The sequence below is a fragment of the Pelophylax lessonae genome (genome assembly GCF_965119305.1).
Source record: "Pelophylax lessonae genome assembly, chromosome: 2".
In the NCBI taxonomy this organism is placed as follows: domain Eukaryota; kingdom Metazoa; phylum Chordata; class Amphibia; order Anura; family Ranidae; genus Pelophylax; species Pelophylax lessonae.
This window is the reverse complement of record NC_138769.1, coordinates 363,833,301-363,847,932: the sequence shown is the minus strand read 5'-3', so window position 1 is coordinate 363,847,932 and position 14,632 is coordinate 363,833,301. Positions and strand designations below refer to the sequence as shown.

Sequence of the window (14,632 nt, the reverse complement as noted above, 5' to 3'; positions counted from 1 at the left end):
GAAATGCTGCTTTTAAAATACTGATTTAAACATCTAATATGCATGGCCGCATAGGCTACCATAGAACTGCGTTTTAAGGCATAAAAAATATTTTAAAAATATGCTGTACGCCGGTACAAGTGGTGTTTTTTATGCCTGTGTGCATGAAGCTTTATAATCAAGTAAATAATTCAAAGAAGTGAATTGTAATGAATCATCATCTTCTCACAGCCTCTTCTTCTGAATGGCTCTGCTGGAAGTTTTTAATTAGAGACTGTGGGGTTGATTTACTAAAACTTGAGTGCAAAGCAAACAAAGTGAAAGGGATTGTAAAGGCAGGAGGTTTTTTAATCTTAATGCATTCTGTGCATTAAGATAAAAAACCTTCTGTGTGCAGCAGCCTCCCTCAGCTCCCCTAATACTTACCTGAGCCCATCTTTATCCATCAATGTTGCAGGAGTGTCTCAGCTGCCTGGGACTCCCCTCCTCATTGGCTAAGACAGCTGCGTGGGCTGATTAGCTCCTGCTGCTGTCAATCAAAGTCAGTCAGCCAATCAGGAAAGAGAGGTGGCAGGGCCGGGTCACGGTGCTGTGTGTGAATGGACACAAGCAGCTGTAACTCGGCTCTGGTGCCCCCATAGCAAGGAGGGAGGGGCCATAAGCACAGAAGAGGGACCCGAGAAGATGAGGATTGGGGCCACTCTCTGCAAAACCAACTGTACAGAGCAGGTAAGTATAAAATATTAGTTTTTTTTTTAAAACAAGACTTTACAATCACTTGAAGTTTGAAGCTGATTGGCTACCATGCACAGCTACACCAGATTTTGCACTCTCCAGATTTAGTAAATCAGCCCCAGAGTGTCTTAAAGAGGATACATACTGCTCTTATATCTCTTTAGAAAACTCATAGTGTACTGAAAATATTGTGCAATGCATTAAATGTTTATTTAAAAAACAAAGATTGTATGCATTTAGTAAAAAGAGATATAATATTGTTTAAAAACCTACAAACATTAAAAAATAAACAAAATAAAAAAAATAATAATATTGACACCATACCATTACATATTTTTTGCTAAAAATCCATATAACATATATACTGTAAATGCAAGACAAGTCATCTTGTAAGTAATTGTTAGTAAAAGTTACATTTGATTTCAATCAACTATCACCTATTATTTTCTAAACCTCAGTGTCTCATTAAACACAGTGAGTGGACACTCCACTTGGCTACACACACCAACATTCACTTTTCACAGGCAGTTCATAAACCACTTGGCACAACAGGGAGAGCCTTGTGATTGGAGGAATAGTGATTGTGTGACTTTGACACTGACAGGCTCTCCTCCTGCCTTTATCCTTTATTTTTTATTTAAACTCCCATTATTTAATAGCACTCTGTCATCTTTAGACTTTGGTAAAGCTGGCAGTGGCAGAGCACTAAGCACATCTATAAAGAACATTGCTGTGTTTCATAAATGAGCAGCACAGCTGCTTTTGAATTGGCCCCTAAATGTTACTTCCCTCTAACTACGATAACTGGGGGGCATTCTGTAGACTGTTTATGTACAAAATGTACCAGGAGTATAATGTCCTGATCGTATGATTGGCTCATTGCTTTTCCCAGTGGTTTTTCTCAAAACACTGGGATTGATTGCGTAATTATACCAGACAGTCCTTCCCACTTGCATCATGCAAAAAAATAGGAAATAAATCATAGACAGACAGTGGCAAAGGTCTGCAATGAAGTTTGCTTAATTCTTACATAATCTTGCAATATACTGTATGCTGGAGAGAGCTTTGTTCTTCAGAACAAAAATATAGTATCTTTGAAACACAAGATCCCTGCCAAGCATGTAATAGATAAGTTACACCAAATTCAAGAATCAGTAGGGTTTAAATAAAAGCAGGGATATAATACAGATTGTGGCAGGCACAGTCCTTTATGTGTGCCTACCTATTATCTCTTAGTTTTGGAAATAAGCAAAACTATTGTTCTGCAGATTTAAGCATGTAACAGAATTTAGTGCAGTGCAGTGATATTACAAAAAGAAAAATACTTGTGTATTATGTTCTCTCTTATTATAATGGTTTTCAGACAAAGAAGACAGCATTATTCTTTTATGAGGTTAATCACAAAGGTCTATTTTTCTTTATTCTTTCCTTCCAGTTTTACCACAGTTACAGATCAATTATTATTATTATTTATCATGAAAGCCAAGCTTATTTGCCAATTCAGTATTGGAAATTATGGATATGTACAGTGAATATATTAAAGAGTATGTGCTTTCTGTATTCCTCTCTTGTTTCTAGATCTTTCCTCCCCAAAATGTTCAACGGGGAGGCTAGTTCCTCAGCCAGGAATGTCATTCGCAGCTCCAGCATCAGTGGAGAGATGTACAACCTAGAAAAAAGCAACTCAGGAACTCCAGAAGTGGCTGGCAGTACCACGACCAAGAAGAGGAGATCTAGTCTTGGAGCCAAGATGGTGGCTATTGTGGGGCTGTCCCAGTGGAGTAAGAGCACCCTACAACTAAACCAACCAGGTTAGATATCTCAGTTTTACAATATTGTCAGATAAGGTCAAATATTTTAAGGGGAAACTGTGCTTTGAAATATTCTGTGTGTTATTATGATTTATGTACATTGTTAAAAACCTAGTTTTCTATCAGTGACCCTATTTTTGATTGATTATGATGGTTGTGCTTCCTTCTTAGTAATGCTTTACAGGAATCGGGGCTTACCATTCCTGTCTTCTATTTCATTCCTATCAGTCTGCTTAGGCTAACTAAAAATTACAGGCTTTGTTTGTAGCATACTGACTTTATTTCCAAACTGTTTCAGCAAGGATGTATGCTATACGTTCCTAAAATACTGAAGGCCTTATGTAACCCACAAAAAAAACTGCTGTCAGGTATAAATTACAGGCACCTGTTTTTTTTCTGTTAGAATGACAGAGTCAGTTTAAAGAGGAACTTTAGTCTGCTTGATCGTGGCTCTGCTTGTCTCCATCGGAACCACTATTGTCGATGGTTCAACGCATGCACAGATGCACTGAAGGCCTCTGTCCAGCTTTGGGGACTTGGCAGCGCCCTGTGGCGCATCTGCACATGTGTCAAGCTGTGCTCATGCATGTGCAGAAAAAGAGGTACTGGACTTCCTTTACTGCCCTGTCCTTGTGCATTTGTGCATAGAATTCCATGTGTGCGCAGATGTGCCAAAGGTCTATAAGTATTTAGACAACTCTTCCTTAGAAAGCTGTTTAGTTCATTGATATGTCTAGGACTTCTTGAGTGCAAAGACATCTTCAGTCAAGTTACAGCCTTTCAGGTAGCTTGAGGTCTGAACTGTACCTTGTAAATTGCAGTATACACATTTTTTTCATATAAGCCATTGTATTGTTTATTTACTTCTGCGTTTTGGTTCACTGATGTGGTGCAGCACAAATTTCTATTAAGCTTCAGTTCATAGGCTGATACCCAGACTTTTTTCTGTAAAATTTCTATATGCAACTTTTAATTCATAGTTTCTCCAATACTATCAAGCTGTCCAGGCCCTAAGATTCAAGTTGTATCTTATTCTTCCATATAATATTGCACTAGAAGTGGAACAATGAGGTGGTCTGTTGCAAACTTGATATGTGTGGTATTGAATTTTAAGGATCTGAATGTCCTTTGATTTTTAGACAAACTGTCTCATCGTGTACTAATGGAACACCTAGGGGGTCTACATTTCCAATTGAATACACTTAGAAAAGTGAAAAATGTGTATTTCCTGGATTGAAAGTTGTGTGAATCTTGTGTGAACACTTTTTTTAAATGGACCCACTACAATATTAGTAATAGTGTAGTTTGTAGACATTTCTATAATTCTTCATGCCATGTCCTATTGATTGGGATGCAATACAATAGGGTTGATTTACTAAATCTGGAGAGTGAGAAATCTAGTATAGCTGCGCATGGTAGTCAATCAACTTCTAACTTCAGCTTGTTCAATTAAACTGTGACGAAAAAACCTGGAAGCTGATTGGTTTCTATGCAGAGCTGCACCAGATTTTGACATCTTCAGTTTTAGTAAATCAAGGGAGACGGTCATGTTCCTAGAGGTTCTTAGAAAGCCATATCTATATACCAAGTGTGTACACCCATTTTATTTGTATCTTGGAAAAGACTACCCCTACGTTACAATCGGCCTTTAAGAAACCCCTGACATTACACTCTTTCAAAAATAAAATGCAATAAGTCTACATACTCTTTTCCTGTAACCCCCCTATATACACCCCATATATACTGTATATGCCACTTGTCTTCTTCTTGCTATCTCCAGCACTCTTGATTCATCTACCATCTACCTTACAAGATGTATTGGGTAATGGCACTCCTTTACTCAGGGGCATTTTTAATCTTTTTGCTGCATGAGGCAAAGTGTGAAATGGTTTCCCCTCCAGCAAGATTATAGCCATGCAAAATGTTATTTCAGACAAATCGCTTCATCGCATACTGCATGTGTATGTTTAATTTTCAAGATATTACCAATGATCTCTCAAAATGAAAGCCTGTGAGACCTACTGTACTTACACACACTAAGAAGCAGGGAATCCAGCAAAAAAAAAAAAATTATAGATAGATAGCTAGGATTGCACATATTAAAACTGTTACATTCTTGAGAAAAGCAAATGTAGTAAGATGCATTTCCAGAATGTATTTTTTTTGTAAGTATAGCAAACATAGAATCCATTTACTGAAAAATTGTACAGTATTAGCAAAAAACAAACTGCCAGTTTTTTACTATGAACTCTGTTAGAACCAACAGGCAGTACTCCTCTAAAAAACCTAAACAAAAAGCAATCAGTGCAGTGAGTAAACTTCCTTGTGAGTAGCAAGCATACACCAATCAGTGATTCCACAACACCACTGTACAATATCAAAACATAAAATAGTGCAACGCTACCCAAGATATATCATATACATTAATTTACGTTCAATGTGACACTGGATATTAACATGTAATAAAACATGCACAAAAAAGTGCATTAAATCAGTATAGACCCATTCTAGTGTCCTCATACCCCATGCAATAACCAATAGTGCATAATAAATAGGTCCATAACAAAAATATTCTGTATGCAATGTGCCAGAATCTTCTGTGATAATATAGTTAAGGACCCTCCTGCGTAGATAATAACATACACTTCACCCAGTGATATATGGGTCCACTTACCACTGCATTGGACCTCAAAGCTCCCTAAAGCCTCGTACACACGATGAGAATATCAGACAAATGATCGCCTGTTTTTTGTTGCATGCTGGTATCATCTTGAAAATGAAGAGGTTACTCAACTTATGAAAATTCCCGTACGACAGAACACAACTATCATATGGAAGTGATGTGATGTGTTAAATTGTAAAGTAATGTATTATTTCATTTCTCAACATGCGTTTGCTTGCTCTTCTGATTTCTTTCAGATGAAAACTGTACTAATTAAACAATGTAGTTGCCCACCCCATAATTTTGTTCAGGTCCGCTTGTAAGGTTTCCACATCCTGCCCAGAAGATATTGGCCTGCTTAGTTTAGTATCATCCGCAAATACTGAGATTTTACTTGATATCCCCTCCTCTAGATCATTTATGAATAAATTAAACAGGATTGGCCCCAGGACAGAACCCTGGGGGACCCTGCTTTCCACACCCGCTCAGTCTGAGTACTCCCCATTAATCACCACCCTTTTTAACCTCCCCTGGAGCCAGTTCTCTATCCAGGTACTCACCTTATGGTCCATACCTACCTTCCTTAGTTTGAACAGTAAGCATTTGTGGGGAACGGTGTCAAAGGCCTTTGCGAAGTCCAGGTACACCACATCCACAGGCTTACCTTTATCTAGGTGGCAGCTCACTTCATCATAGAAGGTTAATAGATTGGTTTGGCAAGAATGATTTTTCATGAATCCATGCTGATTACTACTAATAATACCATTTTCATTACTAAAGTCTTGTATGTGGTCCCTTAACATCCCCTCCAAATTCTTGCAGACTACTGATGTTAGGCTGACTGGCCTATAGTTACCTGGGATATATCTCGGCCCCTTTTTAAATATTGGTACCACGTTGGCTTTTTTCCAATCAGCTGGCACCATACCCGTCTGTAAACTATCCTCAAAGATCAAGAATAATGGTTGGCAATCACCTGGCTGAGCTCTTTAAAGCGGAGTTCCAGCCATTCACTCACCTGTCCAACGGTCCAGCGATGCGGCCGCCCGAAGCCTCGATCCTCTCCCTCGGCGCCGGCATCACTGCTGTGGGCACCCGGCTGTGACAGTTTGCGGCTTCACAGCCGGGTACCCACTGCGCATGCGCGAGTCGCGCTGCGCGCCGTGATTGGCCGGCAATCTTCTGGGACCTCTGACGTGTCCCAGAAGATTGCAGGGAGGGAGGGGGAGAGGAGAACTTCCGTTCAGGGCACCGCGGCGCTCCGAGCGGAAGTGGGAGCGGGTACCTGTCAAAACTAGGTACCCACTCCCCCCCCAAAAAAATGACATGCCAAATGTGGCATGTCAGGGGGTCAGGACTCCCTAAAGCGGAAGTTCCACTTTTGGGTGGAACTCCGCTTTAAGAACCCTCGGGTGCAAGCCATCCAGTGATTTATTTATGTTAAGTTTCTCTAGTTTAGTTCTAAGTCTATCTTCTATTAGCCATGGCGGTATTTCCTGAGGTGTGTTGTTTAGTTTGGCCTTACAAGCTGGGTTAGTGTAGCCCCGCAATTCTTTTGTGAAGACTGAAGAGAATAAATTATTTAACACTACCGCCTTTTCCCTGTCCTCTGTGGCCAAAACTCCCTTATCGTCTTTTATGGGGTCAATGTGTTCTGGCCTCGCCTTCTTACTGTTTATATACTTAAAGAATTTCTTGGGGTTCTTTTTACTCTCTTCCGCTATATGTCTCTCGTGTTCTATTTTAGCCGCCCTGATTTCGTCTTTACATTTCTTATTACACTCTTTGTAATGCTTGAATGCTGCCAATGACCCCTCAATCTTGTATTTTTTGAAGGCCTTTCCTTTAGCATTATTATGCATTTTTATGTTGGAGTTTAGCCACCCAGGGTTTAGTTTTGCTCTTTCAAATTTATTTCCCTTTGGAATGCACTGGTCAATCCCTTTGTTAAGTATGCTTTTGAAGCACTCCCATTTTTCCTCCGTGTTCTTTGTTCCCAGGTTTCTATTTGATATTTTCTAGCAGAGAGCGCAGTTTTTGGAAATTGGCTCTTTTGAAATTCAAGGTCAAGGGCCATTGTTCAACCAAAGAAAGTGTTCCACCTTTGTCCTACCTCATTCCTAGGAGCTCAGGCAGCAGGAAATGCAGAGTCCCGGCCCTGGCCCATCCACAATGGCAGGACAGACACTGGACCCAAAGATATGTGTATGAGCCACTCAGGCTGCATGGGAGTAAAGTCCTGTGCTCACTGCTGTGAGTGCTGCCTGGGAAGGGAGCTTGTCTATGCTCCAGGCAATAGTAGAGAGTGACTATGTCCCAGGAGCCGCACATCAAGTCAAGACCTGCTGTATGATAGTAAATGGCAATCTCAGCCTAGACCCCCGCCAGGCCACACCCCCAACACATTTCACTCCGCCCACCGGAGCTTACTCATGGGGATGCTCATGCTATTCACTTATTTGGACTGCCATTCACTATCATACAGCAAGTCTTGACTTGATGTGTTGCTCCTGGAACACCTACTTACTCTCAAACACTGGACCCACCCACACTCTGTTTAAGGTATTAACTCTAGTGGGCCAAACCTACACACTGCCTGCTAGAGGCTGATGTGCTGGTAGGTCAATATTAGCACTCAGCTCAGTACAGACAAGTGGGGCATGTACAGTGTGTCTATACAAATGAAGGGGACAGCAGGTAGGTATATTGCACTGCCATCATGCAGCTCTGTTTACCACCCTCACTTGACTGAACAAGGTGCTGCCTGAGGAAAAAGTCTCAGGTTGCCTTATTAAAAACACACCCCTGCCCTTACTCCTCATTGATTCAAATTAGCCAATGCTAAATTCTTCATGATAACCCTTTAGACTTGGTCAACAGGAGACAGATGGCTACATTAGGCAGGAGACTACAGAGTATGTTACGGTACCACTGTGATACTACCTGTAACCTAAAGAAATCATTGGTAAATTCTGGCCCCCAAAATAAAAAAAATGGTCATCTAATCACACTGGAGAATCTGAGAGAGCCATAAGGGCCCAAATAGTTAAAAGTTTCAAGTATGCTGTACTATATTTAAGAGCTTGTGTAGCTGGACATGAGTTAAACATGAGTGCTTCAGATGATGTTTACTGAACTCAGCTATTTGTGACTGTTCCAACCTGACCAAACTAAAAACAGTAGCCTTGCTGTGCATAAAGCACCCCATTACACAGCATACTGCTAAGCCTTGGAGTTGTTCTCTGACATACATAATATAGTGTAAAATGCATTTTGCTGCAAGATCGCTATATACACTGTTCACAGTCTTGTAATGTAAAAGTGCCAGAGGATCTCATTTATGTTTGTGAAACTAAAACCAAAAGTAAGATCCCTTCAGTATACTAAATAAAGATATACATGTTATAAATGTTTTACAGAACAATCATGGAATGTTAAAAAATAAAGCTTTTTGTACTGACGGGAAATAGCCCAGGACATCTGGTTCTTACCAGATGGAATTGTGGTAAGTGCGCAACAGTCTGATGTGCAACCCCTCAGGTACAAAACATTTGCCAGCGGGTCTCTCTGTGGGAGCATCAAGTTGGGCAGGAGAGGCTACATTGGTGCGGATGGCAGCCAGGATATGATCTGAAGGTATGGGCACTGAGTCCTCCATGGACAACTCAGAATACTGGCGAGACAAGGCATCAGCCTTAACATTCTTGGAGTCAGGCAAATAGGAGACCACATAGTTAAAACGAGACAAGAATAATGCCCATCTTGCCTGATTGGGTGTGAGACTCTTGGCCTCTGAGAGATACGTCAGATTGTTATGATTGGTGAGAATGAGAACTGGAACCACAGAACCTTCAAGCAAGTGTCTCCACTCTTTGAGAGCCAGGATAATGGCCAAGAGCTCTCTGTCTCCAATCTTGTAATTGCATTCAGCTGGAGACAGCTTCTTGGAGTAGAAGCTGAATGGAACAGGGACCACTGGGGCAAGGCCATTGTGGAACAGCTGAAACCTTCTGGGGGTCCATTAAAAACCCTTCAACAGAAATTATGTAGCCCAGGAAGGCAACCTGAGACAGGTGGAATTCACATTTCTCAAGCTTACAGAAAAGCCCATTCTCACGTAACTGTTGCAGCACCCGCCTGACATCCAGGTAGTGTGATTCAATGGAGTCCCAGTAAATCAAGATGTCATCCAAATAGATTACCATGCATTGCTGCAACATTTCATGAAAGACATCATTGATGAACTCCTGAAAGACAGCGGCACATTGTACAAGTCAAAGGGCATCCCCAGAGATTTGTATTGACCGGTTATGGTATTAAATGGCAGAAAAAAACTGGCACCCGCTGGAAAATTGGATTTGCGAATAGTGCATCTTCAACTTACTCCTCCATGGCCTTATTCTCCGCAACCGATAGAGGATAAACCCTGCCATGAGGGGGAATGGCCCCAGGCTGCAAGTCTTTGACACAATCATACGGACGATGAGGAGGAAGAGTACTAGCGCACACCTTGTCAAATACATCTTGATACTCATGATATTCAGTAGGCAACACTGAATATGAGGAGGTACAAAGTACCCTAACAGGTGCATGGATACAAACAGAGACACACTGTGGAGACCAAGAGAAGATCTCAACCGACTGCCAATCAAAGGTCGGATTTTGTTTCTGAAGCCAAGGGTATCCCAAAACAAGTAGTGTGGGGATGAAATAACCTGGAAACAGGTTTACTCCCTATGAACAACCCCTATCACCATATCAACCGGCACAGTCTTGTGGGTAACCTGTGCCAGTTGCAGGGCTCTGCCATCAACCGCTTTGATAACTAGTAGAGGAACACGAGGCTGCAAGGGTATGGAATTTGCAGTAGCAAATGTACTGTCAATAAAATAACCATCAGCACCGGAGTCTACCTATGCCTAAGTAACCAAATAACCCACTGCCTAGGAGAGAACAACTGTGATTAGTGGTTTATCTTTACAGGAAAGCAGGGATGAGGAAATTGTTAGATATAACCTTTTGGGGCTAAACAAAGTACAAGCAGACAGTCTGTTGTTTCACTGAACGCTGCTTTTCTTTCGGAGCAGGAACTATTCTTTATTACTCTTTTTGAGGCATAGACAAAACATGAACTCACAAATGTAACACTGCCATCTAGTGGTCATACAATGTAATAGGCACACAGCAATCACATACAGTGGTTGTTGCTGATTAAATACAAACCTTGTATGCTAACACTTCTGATCTAAGATCCACAAATCTGGTTCTAGCTAGTGGCTTTGTCAAAGCATCAGCAATCATTTTTTCCGACTCACAATACACAAGTACAATCACTTTCTGATCAACTAAGTCATGAATGTAATGATGTCTGACATCGATGTGCTTGGTTCTTCCATTAATTTTCTCACTTGTTGCAAGCTTAATGCAAGCCTGATTGTCCTCAAATAAGACGGTAGGTTCTGATGTTGCTTCTCCAAGATCCTTGAGTAATTGCTGTAACCACACAACTTCTTGACTGGCATAAGCTGCAGATATGTATTCAGCTTCTGTAGAGGACAATGCCACTGACATCTGTTTCTTGCTGGACCATGATATAGGACTGTCTCCCAATTTTAATAAGTAACCACTTGTGGATTTGCGTGTGCTGTGATCACCTGCCCAATCGGAGTCCACATATCCCACGAGGTTTAAACCACCACTTGCTGATAGTTTCAAATTTAAGTCTTTTGTCTGTTTCAGATATCTCATAACTCTTTTGATCGCATTCCAGTCTCTTTGACGTGGTTTATCAACTCGCCTGCAAAGAAGAGACATGCTGGCTGCAATGTCTGGACGTGTAGTGGTTGCAATGTAAAGAAGTGCCCCCACTGCTTGTCTGTATTGTTCATTGGATGTGAGAAGATCATCTTCTCCTTCTAACTTTGGATATACTGTATCCATAGGTGTGCTTGCTCCTTTCGCCTCTGTCATGTTGAATTGCTGAAGAATAGATTCAATTTTTGCACTCTGATTCAACAGGAAACTTCCATCTTTCTCACGCTGGATGTCAATTCCAAGATAATATGTCACTTCACCTAGGTCTTTAGTTTCAAAGTGCTTGTTGAGTACTCCTGTTAACTTTGCAATTTCATTGTCGTTTTTGTGAGCAATGATCAGGTCATCTACATAAATTAGGAGATACATCCACTCAGTGTCTACTTGTTTAGCATATAGGCACGGATCAGCTTTGCTTCTTGTAAATCCTTCATTTAGTAGAACTTGATTAATCTTCAGGTTCCATGCTCGAGCTGATTGTTTAAGGCCATAAAGAGATTTATTCAACTTGCAGACAAGATGCTCTTGTCCCTTTTTCAAATATCCTTCTGGCTGTGACATGTAAATTTCTTCTTCAATATCACCATTAAGAAAAGCTGTCTTAATATCGTGATGTTTCACGATCATTGTACGCATGGCAGCCACTGTCATTAGTGTTCTGAAAGTACTTTGTTTAGCAACTGGAGCAAAAGTAGCATCATAGTCCTCACCGAACTTCTGTGAGTAACCTTTAGCAACCAGCCTTGCCTTGTACCGACAGACTTTCCCTTCAGAGTTACATTTGGTTTTAAAAACCCATTTACATCCTATGGCATGTTTACCTTGAGGTAGCTCTGAAAGTGTCCATGTCTGGAGATCTTTGAGTGATGTAATTTCTTCATCAGCGGCTTTATACCATACTTGTTTCTCATGCATTGGCAGTTTCTGCATCTCTTTCCATGAACCTGGTTCAGTTTGAACAGCTCTGCAAGCTATGTAAGATAAACGTTCAGCTGGAACACCTTTATTGATTCTGGTTGATTTTCTGACTGAAGGTATTTCTGGTTCAGTTTCAGGTTTTGATTCTTCTGCAGTTATTTCTATTTCTGTATCACTTTCCTTATTTTCTTGAGTGACTGATGTTGATTCTTTCTCAGTTTGAAAAGTTTGAGTCTGTTGTTCAAACTTTGAGCACACAGAACTTTCATCAATAATCACACTTCTGCTGACTGTTACTTTGTTCGTGTCTTGATGTAAAATCCTGTATCCTTTTTGAGATTCACTGTACCCCACAAGCACACCATCTTTTGCACATGCATCCCATTTTGTACGTTTTTCTTTTGGAATGTGTACATAGGCTTTACTTCCAAAAATTCTGATGTGTCTTAAATCTGGTTTCCTTTTGTTCCACAGTTCATATGGAGTTTTTGTTGTTGCTTTTCCCGGCAAACGATTTTGAAGATAACATGCAGTTGTGATAGCTTCTCCCCAGTATGTAGTTGGCATATCAGCATCAAATAGCATGCTCCTCCCACTTTCACACAGTGTGCGGTTCATTCTCTCTGCAACTCCATTTTGCTCTGGGTTATATGGAACTGTTGTCTGGAACATAATTCAATGCTTCCTGAGAATGGCTTGTGTTTTACCACTTGTATATTCTGAGCCATTATCTGTTCGTAGTACTCTGGGCATTCCGCCAAAAATATTATTTACTTGAGCGAGATACTCTTCTAATTTCTCTGGCACTTCATCTTTATTGTGAAGTAGAAATACTGTGGTATACCTGGAGTAATCATCAATGAAGGTCAGGAAGTATTTTTTCTTTCCTGGAGTCATAGTTTCCATTGGACCACAAAGATCTGAATGTATTAAGTCCAGAGGTTTTTGGGATTTGCTGTTGGTCTGCTTGGGAAAAGGTGTCCTTGCCATTTTTCCTTTAATACAGCTGGTACAAATCATTATGTGATCACATGGATTAATCTTAATACCACTTGCATAGTTATTCTCAACTATTTTCTTTATTGTATCAGAATTTCTGTGCCCCAATCGTCTGTGCCAAGTGTGCATGCAGTTTGAATGTTTATCCTCTTTGGCTATTTTAACCATTTCACTGCAGTTCAGCTGATACAGTTCATCTATGATTTTAGCCTTTGCAAGCAAGCAATCCCCTTTTGTTATGATACAACTGTCACCCTGAAATGTGACTACATTGCCTTGGTTAGTGAGTTTCTTTACTGACAAAAGGTTGCTTTCAAGATCTGGCACATACAGAACATTCCTCATATGGATCTTTTTAGTGATATCTGGAGAGATAGGACAGTATAGAAAGCCATCTCCTATTCCCACTGATTTCATAAATTGTCCATTAGCTGTAGTTATCCCTTCTGTTTTGCTTTCATCAAGCTGAGTGAAGAAACTTCGGTCATTTGTCATGTGACTTGTAGCACCTGAGTCCACACACCATGCTTGCACAGAGGTGACACCATTTTTGGATCCGAATGCATACTCCTTTGTTTCTATGACATTCTTAGCTTGTTGCAATGCACTTTGTTTTTGCATTCTAGCTTTCCAGATTCTACAATCTGCTTTTAGGTGTCCTGGTTTCTTGCACACAAAGCATTCCCGCTTTTCTAGCTGCACGTTACTGTGTTTATTTTTGAATTTTTTCTTTAAAGCTGTCTCTGAACACACACTCACATTACTCATGCTTTCAGTTTTGCGCTTGTATTCATCCACAAGCTTGCCTATAACATATTCCAGTGTCAGATCATCATCTGGACGTGCATCTAGTGCTGTGACAAGTGTCTCATAACTTTCAGGAAGTCCACTTAATAACAGCGCTGCAACATGGAAATCTTTTATCTCTTCTCCAATCCCTCTCAGTCTCTCCACCATCTCTAAGGTCTGTCTTATATAGTCCTGCGTGTCCTGGTCTTTCTGTAGCTTAGTCTGATAGAGCTTTCTGATTAAATACAGTTTATTGCTGAGATTAACTCTTTCATGTGCTTTCTGTAACTCTTCCCACATGTCTTTAGCAGTCTGACAGTTACATATATGTATGATTTGATCATCATCTATGCACAGGGAGATTGTGCTCTGTGCTTTCTGATCTCTGTCTAACCACTCCTCTGTGGGCTGTGCAGGTCTTGATTCATTTATACATTTCCACGTACCTTCTCTTATAAGCAGCATTTTCATCTTGAATTTCCAAGATTGGTAGTTCTGATTTGTCAGATTTGCAATGGAGAACTTTGCTGAGGGGATGGCAGCAGCCATTTCTGCTGTTTGTCTTTCTGTTGCTGTCTCCTGTACTCACTTGCTTTAGCTCACTGTATCTGGCTATATCCAGGGGTAATCTGTATTATATCCTGGGCTTCTGTAACATGTCCTGGGCCCATAACCTGTTAGATATAACCTTTTGGGGCTAAACAAAGTACAAGCAGACAGTCTGTTGTTTCACTGAACGCTGCTTTTCTTTTGGAGCAGGAACTATTCTTTATTACTCTTTTTGAGGCATAGACAAAACATGAACTCACAAATGTAACACTGCCATCTAGTGGTCATACAATGTAATAGGCACACAGCAATGACATACAGTGGTTGTTGCTGATTAAATACAAACCTTGTATGCTAACAGAAATTCCACCTAAGA

At 40.6% G+C, this 14,632-nt stretch overlaps 1 protein-coding gene and 1 pseudogene across 3 annotated transcripts in view; one reads left to right on the top strand and one right to left on the bottom strand.

The window, feature by feature from the left end:
• Positions 1 to 14,632, top strand: part of RIMS3 (regulating synaptic membrane exocytosis 3) — a 175,464-nt gene that overhangs the window by 55,896 nt on the left and 104,936 nt on the right. The window contains exon 2 of one of the 2 annotated variants that reach the window (XM_082247597.1): positions 2,356 to 2,525. In XM_082247597.1, the coding sequence (XP_082103723.1) occupies positions 2,356 to 2,525 (170 nt within the window). Of the gene's footprint in view, positions 1 to 2,292; positions 2,526 to 14,632 lie in introns of both variants that reach the window. The other variant, XM_082247596.1, reaches the window with a different exon arrangement.
• Positions 10,533 to 11,157, bottom strand: LOC309547684 (annotated as a pseudogene). Its single transcript has one exon. The product of its transcript is annotated as an uncharacterized misc_RNA (transcript).